The 20347-nt window shown below is 39.0% G+C and overlaps 1 protein-coding gene across 2 annotated transcripts; it reads right to left on the bottom strand.

Moving 5' to 3' along the window:
* Window positions 1-242: 242 nt before the first annotated feature.
* spn-E (tudor domain containing 9 protein spindle E) lies at window positions 243-19654 on the bottom strand. Of its 2 annotated transcripts, XM_073073808.1 has the most exons (26): window positions 19160-19654; window positions 18379-18573; window positions 17529-17750; window positions 17130-17205; window positions 15908-16200; window positions 15304-15521; window positions 14813-14991; window positions 13810-13973; window positions 13135-13302; window positions 12273-12435; window positions 11929-12056; window positions 11245-11451; window positions 10061-10290; window positions 9765-9825; window positions 8337-8428; window positions 8054-8177; window positions 7515-7730; window positions 6671-6880; window positions 6381-6506; window positions 6011-6171; window positions 5371-5490; window positions 4721-4843; window positions 3878-4025; window positions 3240-3352; window positions 2629-2853; window positions 243-1686 (listed from the first exon to the last, which is right to left on the bottom strand). In XM_073073808.1, exons 1-26 carry the CDS (start codon window positions 19367-19369, stop codon window positions 1548-1550), a joined length of 4311 nt encoding a protein of 1436 aa, XP_072929909.1. In that variant the 5' UTR covers window positions 19370-19654; the 3' UTR covers window positions 243-1547. The 2 variants fall into 2 exon arrangements, with proteins under 2 accessions (XP_072929909.1, XP_072929910.1); XM_073073809.1 differs by lacking the exons at window positions 14813-14991; window positions 15304-15521; window positions 15908-16200; ... (2 more) ...; window positions 18379-18573; window positions 19160-19654 and adding an exon at window positions 14446-14471.
* Window positions 19655-20347: the final 693 nt, after the last annotated feature.

Here is a 20347-nt window from a genome sequence, read left to right as displayed (position 1 = left end):
ATACTAAGTAGTACATACAATTACTACTTAGGATACTATGTGTACCTATAATGGAAATCTAATTTTCCAAAATAAAAAACTTGTGGCAAACGCTATAACACATGACAAAATCTCTTTCCATAATATATTTAATCATGAGATCGACTATCTATAATGACGAAACATTAAATGTAAAAAATAGTAATCAAGTTATTAGTAAAAGAGTATAAAAAATGAAATAGGTAATAAATAACAAGTACTCGTTATTTGTATAATACTTTATTAATGCCTTCTCGACAATAGTTAGTCATATAGGATTTGAAGATGCTGCTGTTCCTAAAATCTTCGTAAATTAGGAACTTCGACATAGACACAAGAAAGAACTTATACCTGTTTATTGTAATTATGACAACGCTTTAGCACCGCCAAAGTAAATTCTAATATAAAACACGTTTTAACCCTATAGTTAAGTATCATATACAAATTTAACTGCTAATTATAAAAAATGTCACAGGTACTGGTCACTTTTACCGCTGACCTAACTAATAAGTAATAACAAAAATAGATTTTTTGAAAGTCAGAACACTTGTACGAACTAAGTTACGAATCTGTAACGAACGAATCACATAATCAACTTAAACACTAAATAAAGATTATTTTTTTACGAATTACAAAAAGGATTGAAACCCTAAAGAGTCGCTCCTAATCGCACAGACTATTCTGTGATTACATATATAATACTAAAAGTATTTTTATAAAATAACACAGGCTTGTATTGTCAGAAAAATAGTACCACATAAACCTCCGAAGAACTCCAAAACACTTTTGTGTTAATTTAATTTATTCTTTGAATTTGAAATAAAAAGTCACAAAATGAAGAATATTGTAATACACTATAACTTTCTCCTGAAGATATGACTAACATAGATATTCTTAATTAACTTATATGTCTACAATGACAAAAAATACAAAAGAACAACATATCGATTCTGATCGAACTGAACGACGAATGTTGTTCTCATTCATAGCTTTGCAAGTATGAAAGTATGAAGCGTTCAAGGTTATAAATATAAAATATAACGAATACGCGATCTAACATTTTGGTTTCATTTCTATATGGTACTATTATTAACGTACAATTACAATTAAGAGAAAAAAATAAAATAAACTTATCCTGTATACTTATCGATAAACATTATACATACATTATAAACTAATTTTATTTGGCAAACTACTAATATGATATATGTTATGTCATACTATTATATGTGGGCCGGGGGAAGGCATCCCCAATTTAAAGGAGGCGGACAAGGGGAGATATGGTACTAGAGTGTGACGTCACATATGTCGTGCAATATTTAATAAGTGAAAGATTATCAGTTTTAAACAAATGTGACGTAACACATTCGCATCCATGATGAGAATATTCCTAGGTGTTATTTCTAAGTGTATTATTTCTAAGTATAGTAACTTAAGAATTGATTCAAGTTTAAGATGGGATTATACAGGAGAGATTTCTGTAGGTATAAAATAGTTATGACGTATCTTATGAATGAGTTGATTCGAGTTTAAGATTGGAAAATACGGAAGTCTTCTTCCTTGTCCTTGTGCGCGTTTGAATAGAGATGTATGCGCATGGTGTTGGCCGGCATCGGAGGAGTGCTGCACAGCTTGCATGAGTACTGCGCGGTCGAGGATATCGACGATCTGCAAATTAAAAAGCGTTTTTAAGTTTTTGTTTAGGTAACGCTTAGGTAATCGTTTTATATTTTTGGGCAATTTTTCCAGTAGTCAGTTTTCGGTGGTCGCAAATAAGATACTTTTTTTTATGGTTTTATAATTTTTTAGTATATATATTTTTTTAAACTTACCTGGATCCCCCAATGTGTGTGTGTGCACGTGTATGAGGGCGAGCTCGTGCGCGCGTTTAAACGTGCGCCCGCGTTTGCATAGTGTGTATTTAGGTATGTGTGCGTATGGGTGTTCGTGGGTGCGTGCCTGTTTCTGCACATATGCACTCTTAGTGTGCTTGTACAGTAATGAAAGTGTGTTGTATGCCACAGAGTGCCACACCTACGCGTACAGCGGGAACACCACGAGTGCCACCATGTCCGGCACCGTGACTCCAGCATGAGGTTCGCTACACCGTCTGGTGTGCACGACGGTATGCGACCACACATACCGCCGTCCTACCCGGATCGCTGGCCGAACGGTTCGAGCTCCCACTCTTGCCGCCGCCACCCCGGAAGCCTCCTTTTAGTCGCTTCTTACGACAGGCAGGGGATACCGTAGCGCTATTCTGGTCCCGGAACTACAGCTGAAGATGGTAGAGAACCCTTTGTGATTCGACTCCGGCGGCACCACCGCCACACCTATTTCTGCCTAATAACAGCAGTGTTAGGCGCTGCTGTGTTCCGTTTTGAGGGATGTGGTACGGGAGACATATTTTTTCGAGGGGTTCCAGCTTAGTCCTCAGGGGTAGCGGCGCATCTGTGGCCGACCTCAGGTAGGAATATCTAATCCTATGAGGGGTTGATTACAGATGTCCTTGGGCGACAGTACCCACTTACCATCAGGTGGACTGCATGCTCGTCTGCTACTCCTATATTATTAAAAAAAAAAAAACTCCAGGGACAGGGCGTCACCCACCTGCCCACCAGCAGCTTGAGCTCGTCGTTGGCCCGCTTGAGCGCGAGCAGGCGGTCGCGGGCGGGCGCGCGCAGCTCGAGCGGCGCGTGCAGCGGGAACAGCTCCGCGCGCGCCACCATCGCCGGCTCCGTGATCTCCAGCATCTCCTCCTCGGGCACCGAGCGCCACTCCCACGCGTTCAACACCGTCTCCGGCTCGCGGTGCTTGCGGCGCTTCAGCAGCAACCTGCAGAACGTTATTGTTGAAGTTGGTTGGCATCGACGTGGCGACGTGTCACCAGTGGTCACTGACGCACGTACATGTATATGATGGCACTACTCGAAGAATAACATTTTTTTCAGGACAGCAAAAACAGCTAAATAATAGGATGAATGCCTGATTTTAGTTCGAATTTCACAACTATATAGTCCGCGCCAAACTGCTAAACTTGATTGACTACACACGCTCGCAACAGCGCGCATTATACGTACCGAAAACTTTATAAAAAGGAACATGATAGAACACTATAAAACACCTCTATTAATTTTGTAAAAGTCCACCAATATCATTAGATCGAAATTCATAACTTCCATATTAATTTACAAACACTCTTATAAAATATTAGTACTTACGCCATGAGATCCTTGCGTATGAACTTAGGTATGTCGTTGCGCGTACTATTGTCGGCTACGGCTTCCTCGCTGACGTCCATCATGTAGTCCATCAAGTGGCGGATGTGGTTCACCTAAAACAATAATAAAACGTATGTGAAGTCAGTCGTTAGCCTGCCAGCTAATCGAAACAAACCGCCATATTGATAATCCCCCGCCGCCTAGGAAATCCCAACTCACCTAAGCTTACATATAATGCTACCTTTGAGGATTAACTTAGAACGTCTTGTGTTAATGTCTCTTTCAGATGCGTACAATCATGACGAATACACTTGTTTCGGAAACGTTCGCAAACTGCGTACTTACTGCGTTCTATTTACGCGTCGCTCCTGTTACACTTTATGAACCGCTTATTTATATTGTTTAGATTATTAGTGGCTGCGGATATCTGACAGAATGAATTGAACAGCAAGGTGACGCTACGCCATACCACACTGATGCCGAACATCCCCTGCCTGCCCGCACTCATCTATCTACTGTTCTGTGCTGCGAGCGTTTGCCGTACAAACATTCAATACATACAACCAACTCACCACAGCACGCTCACGTAGCGCGGTGGCGGGTGGCAGCTCCGCACTGACGTCACACAATACACTCACCAGGCCGATGTCGTCGACGGAGAGCTCCGCGTCGATGTCGACGAGCAGGTCGTGCTCGGGGAAGTGCGGCGCGCCCAGCTCGTCCGCGCCCAGCCCGCACAGCACGCTCACGTAGCGCGAGCCGTCCGGGTGCCGCCGCAACTCCGCGCTGATAACACGTGATACGATATAATATAATATTGTATCATTGTACAGGGTGTCCCATGAATAACCGTAATTGTACCGGTTAGAGTCCGCGCTAAAGCGCTGAATATAGAAACGAGTCGCGTCACAATAGCAAATTATAGATATTAGAAGGACGAAGACAGTACGGGATCTCCTCGGCACCCGCCCGCTGCGCGCTCTCGCCCGCAGGTACATAGCTGCGTCAGTGTTACCTTACTGTTGCTACGGTGTATATGCTTGTAGTTGTGTTCGACAGTATAGGCTCTCTGACTACACCTGAGCGCAAAAAGTTCAGAGCGGACTAGAAGTTTGGCGCGGACTATGCCAGCGAAGCTGTAGTTTGGGAACACTCATACCTATAGATTTAACCCCCAACATTTTTTTTTTATAATATAGAAGTAGCAGACGAGCATGCAATCCACCTGATGGTAAGTGGCTACTGCCACCCATGGACATCTGTAATCAACCCCAGAGAGAGTACAGTCAAAATTATTACAAATTTATTCATGTGGTTGTTGCCAAAGGTGACGTTGGACTCTCCGTAAAATTGTACCAAAACATGCTGATACACTGAGGAGAATATTCATGAAATTTAAGACTAATCAAAATACTATAACATACATGTAAATTGGTAACATTGATGATAGTGAAAATTACAATTACAGTTAATATACTCACACTGGGCAAAACAGCAGAGAGATGAGTGCGGGCAGGCAGGGGATGTTCGGCATCAGTGTCGTGTGGCGCAGCGTCACCTTGCTGTTCAACTCGTTCTGTCCGATATCTGCTGCCACTAATAACCTGAACAGTGTTAACATAAATCATTTTACATTACATAATCACTGTTCAACGAATTGTACAAGTGGCAATTTTAAATCGTTGTTTTATATATATGTTATTGCATCACCTTTAAAAAGAAATGTACAAAAGGGCAAACATAATGCCTGATGGCATTCTCTACCAGTCAACCCTGGGCTGATGTAGAGAATTTGCAGCAGGTGTTGTACAAAGTACAAAGTATGTGTTTCAACATCTGTTAAACCCTTAAAATAGTTGATAAAAGTCCTTTTCATTAATAAATAAGTAAGTATTCGTTAGTAAATAATTAAGTATTTTATACATTATATCGTAAGTACGAGTACGTATCGTATTAAAACAGTTACCCTTATATCCGACGAAAAAAATGAATGAGATACGCAAAAAATAATATTACTTGCGAATATTTTTTGCGATTATTTTAAAGAATAATATATAATAAGATAATTTTCGATAATTTTAAAGAAGCATGTCTTTACACATATAAATATACATATAATTACAAAACTTACCTTTGGTAAATCTCCTGCGGCGCAGTATCGAGTAGAACGGAGTTGACGGAGCTGCCTTCGACGCACACTTGCTTGTCGCGGCTCGCGTACATCAGATTGTGAATGGTTGTTTCCAGGGGGCTAAAACATATGTACAATACAGTATTTTTTTTTGTTATTATTAACAATAATAATATCCACGCCGCGTCGTCGCAGTAGCGGGCTAAGGTCGTCGGAGGCCCGGGCGGAAAGTCAATGGAGTGTAGAAAGTTGATTTTACGCTTTGCGTGTTAGACTTTTTGTCACCAGCGACGTTATGTTGTCGATTTAATACAATTTTAAGAAGCTTTTGCTTTGTTAGATGAGTTACAATCCGAGGCTATTATGTCTCTCTGGAATTATCTCTGCTTTTTTAAATAATGTAAAAATAAATTTATTTTCACTCTTTTTGACTTATAAATAAAAAAAATAGTAATGTTTAATTAGTGGCTTACTGTGCTTGTGCCTTACTGGGTGAGTAAATAAATAGTGAATATACAAATGTATATAGCATGTACTAAACCAGCATTTATTTCAATTATTTTTTACTTTGTAGTGGCATAGAAGTCGGTTGCATTTTTTTGTTATTTTTTTTTACATAACTATATTCGTTCAACATTACCTGAAAGGTCCCTTCAAGTAGGCATCCGAGACGCACTCCTTGTAGTTGAGCGGGCCGGCGTCCTGCGCGGGGCAGAAGGCCAGCTCGCTCTGCTCCTTGTTGTAGGCGCGCTTCTGCGCCATGTTCAGCTCCGTCGCCGTTTGTCTCAGGTCGTGGTTCAACTGTGTGTTTGTGTAAAAGGAGGATTGAAATTCTACTAATTCCATATAAATGTTACACACAAAAATCATAAAATGATCAGTGTATAGAATGAACTTTACAATATGAATGGTTTATTTAAAATGTCTGTGCAAAAAGGTTTTTGAACTTGTCCAGAACACAGGATAATTTTATTACTATAATAAAATATAAACATCGAAAATTATTCTACCTTAGACTCGTAGCTTTCTTCCGAAGGAACGGCGAATCCTTTGGCAATGAGTTCCTTATTTATGTTTATTCGTCCATTGTCGGCCAGCAGTTCTACTGCGACTACACCATGCGTCACCGAGTACACCTATAAATAAAAGAAATTTTAATACACGCGCAAAAATTTTAATGTTGATAGTAAATAAAACATAAATATGAATTACAACAATTATGCAAGAGGTTTTTTCTGACGAAGTTTACTATCTGACTCCGGCGCCACGTCGTCGGACGGCGGGCGGTGACGTCACTGACCTTGGCGAGCAGGTGCGGCTTGCCGACCACGTCCGCGAAGTACTTGGTGGCGGCGGGCGCCCAGTGCGCGTGCGCGTGCAGCAGCGGCGCGGGCGCCACGCCGCTGAGCGCGCAGCGGACGGCGAGCGGCGGCGCGCTCAGCCCCGACGGCAATGCGCGCAGGTTCGACACTCCCACGCGGCCCACGCTGCCGTAGTCTATGTACGACACCTGTTGATAGATATCACGACTATTATCCTTACTAATATTATAGATCCGAAAGTAACTCTGTCTGACTGGTTGTCTCTTCTTCACGCCTAAACCACTGAACCGATTTTAATGAAATTTTGTACAAAGATAGTCTGAAACCCGAGAAAGGAAATAGAATAGTTTTTATGCTGGAAATCCCACTATTCCCACTGGGAACTAGGGATGGCGATCTAAGATCGATTAATCGGAAAATCGATCTTTTGGACCAAAAAAATCTATTATTTTAATAGATTTTTTTGGTAAGGATTGAATCGTAAACTTTGCATTTAATCAAGTGATGATCTTTAGCAAATTTTGTTGTCTATGAGCCCACGAAGGTTTCAGAGTTGGTACGACCAATTTTCGCCAGATGGCGCCACTGTCATTCCAGTGAAGGTACCAATTTTCAGTTTTATGTGCATATGTGCAGTATGTTAGTATGTCATATTATTTTCTTTTAAACGCGGGCGAAACCGCGGGCAAAAACTAGTTAAAAATGACAATGGCCAATAGTGATTATACCGGATATTATTACTCGGAAGGTTCAAATTGGATACACAGTCAGACAAACATTACCATACACTACTTACATGAACGTTAGTAAGGATCCACGTACCTCGACAATATCCCTCGGCAGCACCTTAGTTACCCTGGCGCGGTAGTACTGCGTGCTGGTACCGTCCGCGTAGGGCGCGGCCACGATCAGCTCCGGCGCCACCGGGCCCGTGTACGCGAGCAACGGCTTGCGGTTCAACGCCGAATGGATATGGGCGAGCTCGCTGCGCGTCGACTCGTCGTCGTAGTGCGCATAGAAGTTGCCTACATTGAGCAGCTGGAAGTTATTCGTACACGTGAGTAAGATTAAAAAAAGGGTCATGCCTGTCATATTTACTTTAACTGAGCAGCGTAAGTATTATGAAGACATTTCATGCTCTTATTAAATTTAAATATTAATTAGGTGTCTTTACTTATTCATATTCATACACATATACATTACCATACTTATTCATCACAAACAATATGAATCGATAGACGCTAATCAGCCAAATCACTTAATGTTTAATGGCACAAAGTGAGTGAGAAAATGTTTCTTAGAAAATTTTCTAAGAAATACCAGACGAGCATGCTGTCTAGCTGATGGAAAGGTTATAATACCTGGCAAATTTTGAGCGGGAAATGGGTGTCATCGATATCTGGCAGCCGGGGAACCATCTTGTTCACGTTGAAACTAGCTTTGCTCTCCTCCAGCGCTTTCGCTAGTTGCCTTGCTTTTTCAATTCTATTCAAAGAAAATGTATGTAACAGTTGTATTTTCTATTATAACAATATATAAATATGTTTAGTTGTATATCTATATAATCCAACGAAATCACTGGGCCGATTACCGGATGTTCATACCTTAAAGTTATAGTCATAATAAATAATTAACAGAACTTACGGTAATAACGGTATTCTGATATCCATTTTCAGCTGTCGTGCTTTGACCGCCTTGTAAACAGGCAGTACCACTTGTCCTGGTATTGTAGGGTCCTGCCCAAAAACAATTATCATACAAATATATATTTAACTTATATCTCACCGTAATTAATCAAATCAAATCATTTTTTTTATTCAAAATGGGTTCTTTGCAAAGCACTTTTTGAATGTCATTGTAGGATTGTATATACAGGGTGAATTTTTAAAACGGGCCTTCAGGGCCAAATCCAAAACTATAAGGATTAGCGAAAAATGCTGAAAGGAGTTACGAGGCCGATTTTGATAAAAACTAAAACTGCATCATTACTTTTTTAAAATAACTTTTTCCCTAGTCGGGAATCGAACGAGTTCATTTTGAAAAAAAATTACACCTCTATATTATTCCACTATCTGATAGTGTTGCTTATAAGGATCAAAATCTGGAAAGTAATGATAAGTGACAAACTAAAGGAAAAGCCTCAATTTTAAGAAAATACATATTTTTTCATATTAATTTGGCAGTTAAGTTTCCGCCATTCATCAATTTAAATATTTCGTGTAATAACATTTTTTTTTGCCTCAATGTTTCTAATCATTCGAAATGGACGTTGTGTTTCTCAATAATTTATATTTTTATGTCCGACTTAGCTATGGGCGGAGTTTCGTTTAATACAGATGTAAAGATGACAATTTGCGAGAATTACTTTTTAGAGTCAAATCCGAGTGATTACTAAAATAAGAGATATAAAAAATCATATTTAATGTTGAAACGAAGTTGTAAACAACAAACAATAAGAATTTACTATTTAATCAGTTATCTATTTTCATTAAAAAATAAATCCTAAAAACGGCGGTAACTTATTTGCCAAACTATTACTTTCTCATACTAAGCCGTATGTCATAGTCATAACATCGAATAATTAATTGATTAACCAACAAATTCTTCAATGGTATGACTTATGTATGTTCTAAAGAATTATACATAAATCATTTGTTATGTATAATCCTTAAGGATTAGTATGCCAATGTATGGAAAAATACGTATTTTCTTCAAAATTTTCCTTTTCCTTTAATTTGTCACATAACATTACTTTCCAGAATTTGATCCTTATAAGCGACACTATCAGATAGTGGAATAATATAGAGGTGTAATTTTTTTCAAAATGAACTCGTTCGATTCCCGGCTAAGGAAAAAAATATTTTAAAAAACTAATGATGCAGTTTTAGTTTTTATCAAAATCGGCCTCGTAACTCCTTTCAGTATTTTTCGCTAATCCTTATAGTTTCGGATTTGGCCCTGAAGGCCCGTTTTAAAAATTCACCCTGTATATAAATATATAAATATATTGTATATAAATATATATACAATCCTATATATTTATACGATTTGCAATATACTAATGTCACTTACGCCACTTCTTTTGTCGCCTCGCAGAGCAAACTCATCGTCAACGAAACTCAAATAGACTTTCCTGAAAATAATTTACTAATTTAGTCTTTACAGCAAACATATTTAGATTTTTATATAATTTATATCTGTTTCCATGATAGTATGCACATTCATGTTATGTCACGATACTATTGGACAATAATAAGTGGTGAACAAAAATATTCTGAATTCTCGTCATACATCAAATTGGTTCTTCTACGCATGTTACAGTATCAAAAAAATAGGAATTATAACCAAACACAAAAAAAAAAACTCACTGGCTGTTTCTATCGAAGGTGACCCTCGGCTCGTCCCCAATCTGCTGTTTCACAATATTCTTAATAGCCGAAGTGTAAACCTCCGTGGGCTGTCCGTCGGGGAAGTTCTTCAGGTAGACAGTGTTGCGGGGGTTCAGGCCACCCAACAACTTCACCGCGTCACGCTCGCGCTCCTCATCGGTCGACACTTGCACGAAGTATTGCGGGTAGAATGCACCCGCTAGTATAATCTGTGGAGTAAATTACGATAATGATATCACTGTCTATCCCATTTTAAGTTACAAATATAATTAACATTATTTTCTCTGAGTTCAACTATATCTCTAGTCAAGACAATCCATTTATATGCAAAAATTACGATAGTTTAATAATGACAGAAGTGTCAAACACAGTGATAATACAATGTCATTTGATTGTTGAAAGGGCGTCTACATATCGTGTTACATGCCAAAAAGGGAACTTCCCTCCCAGATTAACAAAAACCTCTCACACATTCGATTTCTACCGTTTGACAAAGGGTTCTTGGGTTATCAGCGGGCGACATTTTTGTTTGAACCTTTAAATAGCAACCAAATAAAAAGAAGGAGTGATAAAGGAAAAACCGTCAACTACGTACACAAACAGATAGAAGACTTAAAATTATCGTTTGCTTCCTAACAAACCGGAATGGATACGTTGTATCACGCAGTTCTAACGTTAATTCACCGCGTCTCTTCTATCTCGTTATTATCTGGCTGCTTGAAAACCTCGTTGAACTCGCGTGACAGACGCTAGCGTAGTTCTCGCATGAATATGTCCAGCTCACATTCACCGCGCCTCTTCTATCTCGTTATTGTCTGGCTGCCCGAAAACCTGCTGTTATGCAGTTGCCTATGTACCAGTGTAGGACCATTATAAAGATGAGCGGCAGCTCGTGCTTAGTCCATGGCGAGTGTCCGGTACTGTCCACGCCCTCGCGCGAGAGGCGCGTGCGCAGCTCCCGCACGAACGCGCAAAGTTCATCTTTACTTTACAGTTGAATTACACTTCGTGCTCCACCTAAGACTAGTGGCACTATAAAGACGCTAGCGCAAATCTAGCATGAACACGTCCAACATGCGTTCATCACACCCATGCATCTTGTTATTGTCTGGCTGCTTGAAAACCTGCTGTTATGCAGTCTGCTACCACTATGTTCTACACACCTTAAAGATGAGCGGCAGCTCGTGTTTAGCCCAGGGCGAGTGTCCGGTACTGTCGACCCCCTCGCGCGACAGCCGCGTGCGCAGCTCCCGCACGAGCGCGTCGAGCTCCCGCAGCGCGCGCACCTGCACGAAGAACCGCCGCGCCCACTGCGCCTCGCTGTTGCCCGACTGCTTGAAGAACTGCTGCTGACGGAGGTGGTTCCACACCTGGGGAGATAGCCGTTGTACAGTATCGTTCAATGTGGTACGATATGAAGGTGGTAGAACTCTTTGTGATGCGAATCCGAAGGTGCTAAGGCCACACCTATTTCTGCCTTAAAGAGCAGTGTTAAACGCTGTGTTCCACTAAGAAGACACACCTAATCGAAATGTTTCAACTTAGTCTACAGGGCAGCGACACATCTGCAACCTCAGGTAGGTTAATCTATTATCTATTTATCCAAAGTTTATTACAGATGTCCATGAGCGAAAGTAACTACTTATCTGAGAAAGGCATCCACCAATGCATTACAGTTTGTAGATACCCTCATAATTATGACAGACACTTAACATTAATTATGCTTAAAGTGTGTATGTGTATGTACATAATATATTCATTCATTCAAATCGTTCATTCATGAATGAATAATGAAGTCGGCCAAACTCAATTACAGTAAAATTAAACATTATACAGATACAACTTACTTTGTAAACATTGAGGAATGCGATGCAATCACTGGTAGATCCATCCGCCCATGTTAGCTTTGAGTTGTAAGCGTTCAGTCTCTCCCTGAATGGACTGCTGAACACATTTTTCACGGACATTGCAGCAGCTAAAACAAAAAAAAGTTATATTATTAAATTAAATAATTGCTAAATCATATTTTGAGTACGCTATATGGATTTTCAATATTTCCTTTTTGAAGCATATTACAAAATCGTAAAAAAAATTGAAGTTCGTTTCTGAAGTCGACAACCGACTAATCGCTCTTTTATAATTTTATAACTGCATCGCTACGTAAGACCGTTAAAGAGCGAAATAAACATACCCATAATAACGCTCTCCTCAAGTATCCCAAATATATAACCCAGCATGATGAGCTTGGAGACGCGCACGTCCAGCGGCAGCATGGCCATCACGCGGCCGAGGCGGGTCAGCTCGCCGTCGAACGGGCACCACTCCTCCTCTATGGTCTTCTTGAGACCACCCAACTGGTGTGGATACAAGGTTTATTTATTTATTTGCGTGGTTCTTTACTAGTCATCCTATTAAATAGATAAAACTCGGGCCAAACTACTAGTCCGCTCCGAATATAGAAACGAGTCGCGTCGCAATAGCAAATTGTAGATATTAGCGGGACGAAGACAGCGCGGCACCAATCCGCTCTCGCCAATGCAACAAAGCTGCGTTAGCGTGCCCTTACGTTACGGAGTACATGCTAACTAAAAATGCGCGCAACAACTTCAGAGTGGACTAGAAGTTTGACGCGGTCTATAACATAATAGCGGTATTTTAATTATTTCTATGTATTCTTAAAGTATTACACTATTACAATTACAATTTCAACAAACTATTACAATTATAATTTCAATTTTATAAACCCGAAGATTTCGCGTGAAAACGTAAGCGTTTTCAAACAATACCAATCGCAAGCGAACACAGCATACCAATAATCTTTCGTTTACTATTGAAGTAACATCACATCGACATCACAATGCCATGCTAGTCACCATATCTGAAGATAATAGTGTATTTTTCATCATTTTGTTCATTCACTATCTTCAGATAATAGTGAATGAACTGAAAATAGTCTATTTTTGTGAACTAGTAATAAACTCAAACTTAATGCTCTTCATCGGACACCGGACGATTTCCGGCGGACATACTAGAGTTACAAGACAAGACCTCACCTCCTTCAGCACGAGCACAGTGCGGTGAATGTTGGACATGTCCGGCGGGTCCATGGCCAGCGCCAGCACGTCGCTGGGCGGGCCCATCTCCAGCATCTTGGCCAGGAGGACCAGCCTCTCCAGCGGGCAGCGGACGATCTCCGGCGGGCATTCTTGTTGGAAGTTGTCCTGGGCAAAGTCATAGTTAAAATAAGAAAATATTAGTAGTAAAGTGTAGTGAATTTTTCATGGAAAAGAATGGGCACAAAAACAATTTTCATGGCAATCCTCAAACGATTGCTTAAATTTGAAACGATTGCTTAAAAAATCCATTAAATTCAGTGCAGGTATTTTTTTCTGAAATTCATACATTGAAAAAAAAAAACCAGCAAAACAAGTTATTTGAAATCACTCTCCAATTTTCTTTGTGTACTTCATTAAATCTCGGAATATTGAACACCTATTTCTGCCTAATAACAGCAGAGCGCTGTGGTCTGGTTTGGAGATTAGGACGAGGGGGCATACTTTTTCGAGGCATTCCTCAGGGGTAGCGGTGGGTGTGGCCGACCTAAGTACCTAATCCTACCTGGGGTTGATTACAGATGTCCATGTGCGGTAGTAGCCACCATCATCTGATGGTCCATCTGGACTGCACGCTCGTCTGCTATTCCTACAATAAAAAAAAGCGTTACTCACATAAAACTTATCCGTAACGAGCCTGTAGACACGTCCGTCGCGTACGCGGCCCGCGCGGCCGGCGCGCTGCTCGCAGTTCGTCTTCGACGCCCACGACATCTGCAGCGACGTGAAGTTGGTGCTCTCGTCCGCCACCAGGATCTTCATCAGGCAGAAGTCGATCACTGGGGATTTGGAGAGTATATAATATTGAGCTAGCAAAATAGCAGTTCACCTGATAAGTAAGGCTACTGTCGTCCACGGACGTCTGTAATCCATCCCTAACTAAGACAAGAGTGCTACTTGAGGTTGGCAACAAGGTCTTAGTTGAAACTCTTGGTTTTCCTGTGTCTACCTTACGACACTTTTCAAACAAAGTGTTACTGTAGTGCCTCTAGAGTCCAACCACAGAGGGTTTTACCATCCTCCACTGTGACGGTTATCCAGAAGTTGTCAAAAGATGGCACCACTAGTATTTCTGAGTCACACTATCGAAGTTTTCCCAACATTCTGCATACATACAAGCACCGAACTGAGATTATCGGACTATGGTTGCTCCCTGGATATCATCACCTGCCCCGATTAGAGATCTCCTTTTACCAAAGCACTTTCCGCGTCTCCTAGGCTCTTTGTATTGAATACATGTTACACACTCACCATATTTAATATCAGGTACAGTAATGGAGCTCTCAGTGATATTGTTGCGGTGTCCGAGCGGCGCTCGTTGGAACATACGCACTTGTTCGTCCGCCGTGATCGTTGAGTGTAGCGGCAACACCCACCATTTGTATAATGCACTGTGACGACATCCGTTACTCCTCAAGAGATGGCGCCACACGTATTCTGAATCACACTATCGAAGTTTTCCCAACATTCTGCATATACACAAGCTCCGAATTGAGATTATCGGAGTGCGGTTGCTCTCCGGACATGACTACCTACCCCGGGCGGGAGATCTCCCTTGACCAAAGCACTTCCCGCGTCTAACACATTCTATCTATTGAATAATGTTAGACACACTCACCATATTTAATATCAGGTACAGTGATGGAGCTCTCGGCGATGTTGGTGGACAGTATGATCTTGCGGTGACCGAGCGGCGCCCGTTGGAAGACACGCACTTGCTCGTCCGCCGTGATTGTCGAATGTAAAGGCAACACCCACCATTTGTATAATGCACTTTCTGCGTCTCCTACGGATTTTCTGTTGAATAATACCATTATTATTATCATTAACTTATATATCTTCCATCGCAAGGCTGCTGCATACTACAATATATGTGATACCTTTACTTTAATAAATAATGTGCCTAATTCTATAACATTATTGAGAGTTAAACTTTATAACCGACCAAATAACATTGTGTCATGATTAAGTATATTTTTGTGTTAAAAAGCATCATATTCCTTTTTGATGTGTATTATAAAAAAAAATTAAGATCTTTGCTGTGTCATTAAACTCAGTGAGAAAAGCTTTGATGAAGCATGCATCTTAAATTATTATAAGGTATATTACCTGAGTTGTATATCTGTGAGACAACCGTACAATTCCTCAATTTCATTGATACCCGGCAAGAATATCAACACAGAGGGTATTTCCGCCTCAGATCTATCAGTGTAATTATCCTCTCTCATATCAATTTGTTCAAATGCATTGATAAGTTTTATCACCAGATGGTACATGGGTGGAGCTATGCCTGGATCTTCGAATTTGGGTGTAGATTTTTGTAGGATCTAAAACATTTTTATATTTCTTTATTTGACTTATTCATGTCTGATTAAGGCAGTAAACCTAGGGATTGGAACTCAACATTTCAATCGGGAGCTCTGAGGTTCAAATTCCATCCACGCATCTGATCTTTTATAATTATGCGCGAATTGAAAATTAATTATTATTTGCTATAGCAGTGCATAAAACATCGTGAGTTTTCAAAGGACTAGGAAATACTCCAATTCACTTGGCCCACATGGTGGACTTTAGCCTAACCCCTCTCAATCTTTGAGGCGTTCCATATCATCCAGCAGTGTGACGGTAGCACAACCGTAAATATTTTTTCATGTCCACAATAGTTACATATTAGATTTATAGCTAAAAAAAGCTTTAAGCAAAAAATACATACCGAACCAAATTTATTCAAGTGATTCAAGTAGAAAACTTTCACTGTAAACATTGGCTCCTTTTTGACCACTTTCACGCTAGACGGCTTCATTGGACCACAGGGTGTATTAATGTAAAAGTAATCAGAGAATACTTTTCTATTGAATGTCGCAGACATGAGAATAACTTTAACGTTCCGGGAAACTGTGTATACAAGTTTCTTGACAACCAACAGCAGAAAGTCCATTTCTTGGCCCCGTTCATGGACCTCATCGAGTATCACGTGGGTATACTCATTCATGGTTTTAGCTCCCACTGTAAAACATAGAGGTATTTGTATTCATTATACAAAATATCTTTTGCTTTTAGAACTAGTGATATTGTTTTGGTTTGTAATACAGACTTATTGTAGTTAAAGGGACAATCTTCAGGTATGCGCCGCTCATTTAAATGTAAAGTAATCATGAGAAAACTATGATGTCTGAGTATTCCATTCCATATTTTATAATGTAGTAAATTAAGACATTTTATTTACTCAAAACTCCATCTAATGATGGATAAAACTTTTTGCTGGTAGAATGCCAAAATTGAAATCATACCTTAGACCAGGGGTTCCCAATCTTTTGTAACCCGCGGCGCAGTTACAAGTTTAATATTCTTTCACGGCGCCCTGTGCCCTGTCCTAGCTAACTATTTGAAGAAGACAGTAGAAAGAAATAGGTAACTACAATAATAGTAGTTACCTTAGGTTGATCGAAACGAATTTAAAACACCACAATATGAAATTGTACAATACGTTATTATAAAATAATTTAAACGGAAAACAACAAGAAAGACTTGGGGATAACAAAAATAATACACGATATTTATTCAGTCAAATCAATGTGAAGGGTGAGCTAAGTGATCTCCGCGCAGTTTTTCAAAGCGGGGAATATCACTTGACACTTCTATTCTCATTTCTTGCTCCACATTGATCAGATACTTGTTCTTTATCACAGCTACATCTGAAAACCCAGCTTCACATAGATATGTTGCAAACGGAATGAATTTTTTTAATGCTTTGGATGTTAAATTTGGATATTCATTTTGAATCGATGCCCAAAACGCCAATATTTGTGGTGGCCAATGATTAGAGGATCGACTCACGGCGCCCCTCTTTACTTTCTACGGCGCACCAGGGCGCCGCGGCGCATACTTTGGGAACTCCTGCCTTAGACTAATATTTAGTATGTTAAATCACTTACCTAACTTTGCAAGCAAGACACCAGTAGTGACATAACTGATACGAGTATCAGGAGACTTAACACTTTCAAGAGCAACCTGAAAATAAAATTAATGTGAGTTTTTATAAACTTCTGTTAACATCAAAAGTAAGCAAAACTTTTTCTTCCCCCCATATACATAAGTATAGGGGATGAAGAAGAAGTGTAGTTGATACAACAAGTGATTGCAATTTGTATCAACTACACTTTATGAAAAGAATCAGAAATAATAAATATATTTCTGACTTATTTACCATCCAGAGGATCCCTCCTTGCGATCCCAATACAATAAAAAATAAGCCAAAGTAAGACCCCCCCCTCTTTTGTACCTAAAATCTAATCTTTTATAGTATAATGAAAAATTAATATGAATATATTAACCTGGTAACCGACTAGGCCTCCAACATTCCAGCCTCTTTCCTGTGCTACCCTCTTAGCAATGGATATAGCTGCAATCCTCCTCGGTTGGGTTACAATAATCTTACACGGTCTGCGGTGTTGGTACGCATCGTCAAGTATCCACTGGGGGACTTGTGTGGTCTTACCACAACCCGTGGGTCCTTCTATGATCACTATTGGGAAGCCATTTATTTGGTCTAGAATCTGAAAGGTAATTAAAACGATAACTTAAATCAAATTTAAATCAAACATGTCCTTAATGTTACTTTGTAGTGAGGTTTTCACATTGTAATAATAATAGAAAACTACTAACAAATAGAAGAATAAAAATTTTCTAAAAATGGGTATTAGAAATTTGTTAATGATCTTTGCTGGGTACTTGTATTTGTAACTAAAATTACATGAATAATGTTTGATTTAAAGTTTTTTTCCTATTAATGAGATACTAGATAAGACTTTATATTTTAATAGGGTTTGTTTCACAAAATCAAATATAGGCATATTTAATTCATTAAATAATCAGTATTTCCATTGCTATTTCTTATTAGCATCACTAAAAGTATAATTATTATAGTTACAATATAAGTGGAAAAAAAGCAACACTATAATTATCAAAGGACAATATATATTTTTTTGTTAAACGCTGTTTCCATATAAATAAAAAAATGTTAAGGGTGAACAACCCTTATCACTTAGAGGTATGAAAAATAGATAGGAGCCGATCCTCAGACCAACTGAATAAACATATAAAATTTGATGAAAATCGATAAAGACGTTTCGGAGGAGTATGCTAACTAACACTGTGACACGAGAATTTTATATATAAGATTACCTCTTGTCTATACTCATTGATTGCCAAATCATTGTTGTCCTCTTTCATCTGAAAGGAGTATTTGTTGTACACTTGTGTCATGGCCTCCTCTGTGAGTTCCCCTATATTTTGTACAGATGAACCAAATGTTGTCAGTTGCTCCAATGAGTCCAGACCTCCAGACATGCTTTCCCATTTGCCACGCTCCACTTCACTCTGTATTTTTAATAAATAATAGTAAGAAAAATATAATTTATAACTTTCTTCATATTCGTCCAATTTCTATCATACAATAGTGTATATAATAAAGAAGCTTGTATTTATTATAATATAGAAGTAGCATCCAAACATTCAGTCCACCTGGTGGTAAGTAGCCATTGTCACTCTTGGACATTTATAATAATCTCCAAATAAGATTACTCCTATTTGGGGGTCAGCTACAAATGTTTTGCTATCCCCGAGGACTAGGCTAGAAGGCATTGGTTCAGATCAGGAGCATCACTTAACAGTGCTGTTATTAGACAGAAATGGTTGTGGCGATGGTGCCCCTAGACTTAGAATTTCAATATCTATACTAATATTATAAAGAGGAAAACTTTGTTTGTTTGTTTGATTGTAATGAATAGGCTCAAAAACTACTGGACTGATTTTAAAAATTCTTTCACCATTCGAAAGCTACATAATCCACGAATAACATATGCTATATTTTATATTAAATATATTTGATAAATAGATTTTGAGGCGGTACTAAGTTTGCCGGTTCAGCTAGTGTATGATATAGTTATTAAAAAATCATGTTTACCTTCATATAATTTTCATTTTCTCTTTCTTTAACCTCCCGAGCATAGTCAGTGCCGCTGACCACCACGCACCGGCGGTGTTCCTCTCGTCTATTGAGCTGGACTGTCGGATCTACTTTGGTTATTCGCTGACCGGCGGTCAAAGGACCCCGAAGTTTTACCGTTTGCGAGCTAGAAGGGGTAGGGTTGAAAAACGCCCTCAGCTCGTCCATATTTATACAAAATTTATTTATAAGTTATGATTATTCTTCGACTGTTCTAAACTATCTTCTGAATCAACAGATTTCAGTTAATCGTGGATCAAAAAAATGTTTCGGTAAGCATTTTACCATTGAGCGAATATTCTTTAATGTAATAGATTTGATGACTTTTTAACTACAAAATGAAGCGTAAATACGATACGAAATTATACCGATAAATCAACAATACCGATGTAGAAAACGAATTGTTGTTATAATGTTATACCAATACCGACAAAAATATTGTTCGTCAATGTCGAATCAAATTTGTTGAGACTTGAGAAGTTCTGTCAATTCCAGAGTTACCATCATGTTACCACAATGTTACCATCAAAGAGTATAATAATATAGTAAGGTTACCATGTTGATTAAAATCATCAATGCCCTTTTTAGAACGAAGGTGTATTTTAATAAATAAATATTTCATAAACCTAATAGAAAAAAACATCAATGAACAAGAAAATGAATTTAAATCTTAAAACGATAGAAAAGAGTGGAGATTTCAATCTTGGCTTTGAAACTATTATAGCCCTTTGCCTTCGGCTCTTTTTTTAAATAGATTTTGAGGAACGGCTAGCGGTAGAGTTTGAAGCAAAGAGTATAGTAACTATTAGGTATGTATATAATAATACTCTATGCTATTAGGGTTCGAAGCTCCGAAAATATTGATTATAAGACGATATTTATTTTTATTTGTTGAACTAATTTCGTTGAATAATGGCGTAAACAGCATGGCCAATGGGAGCGCCGACTTCAGAAAAATGTACTAAACCAACAAATATTTCAATTATTTTTTACTTTAATAAAAACTTAATGAAAAAACTTACAAACGCAATAGTAGCTCCTACGATCTTTGAGAGATCCCCTCGATTTCTCTGGTCTGCCATCATCAGACCCTGATTATTTGTAGCTTATAATAGGACCACCATTGAAATATCTATTTTTCAACCA

Source organism: Epargyreus clarus, unplaced genomic scaffold (genome assembly GCF_041222505.1).
Source record: "Epargyreus clarus isolate Ecla_fem2 unplaced genomic scaffold, WU_Ecla_fem_2.2 ptg000006l, whole genome shotgun sequence".
In the NCBI taxonomy this organism is placed as follows: Eukaryota; Metazoa; Arthropoda; class Insecta; order Lepidoptera; family Hesperiidae; genus Epargyreus; species Epargyreus clarus.
This window is presented reverse-complemented; position numbering and strand designations above follow the sequence as displayed.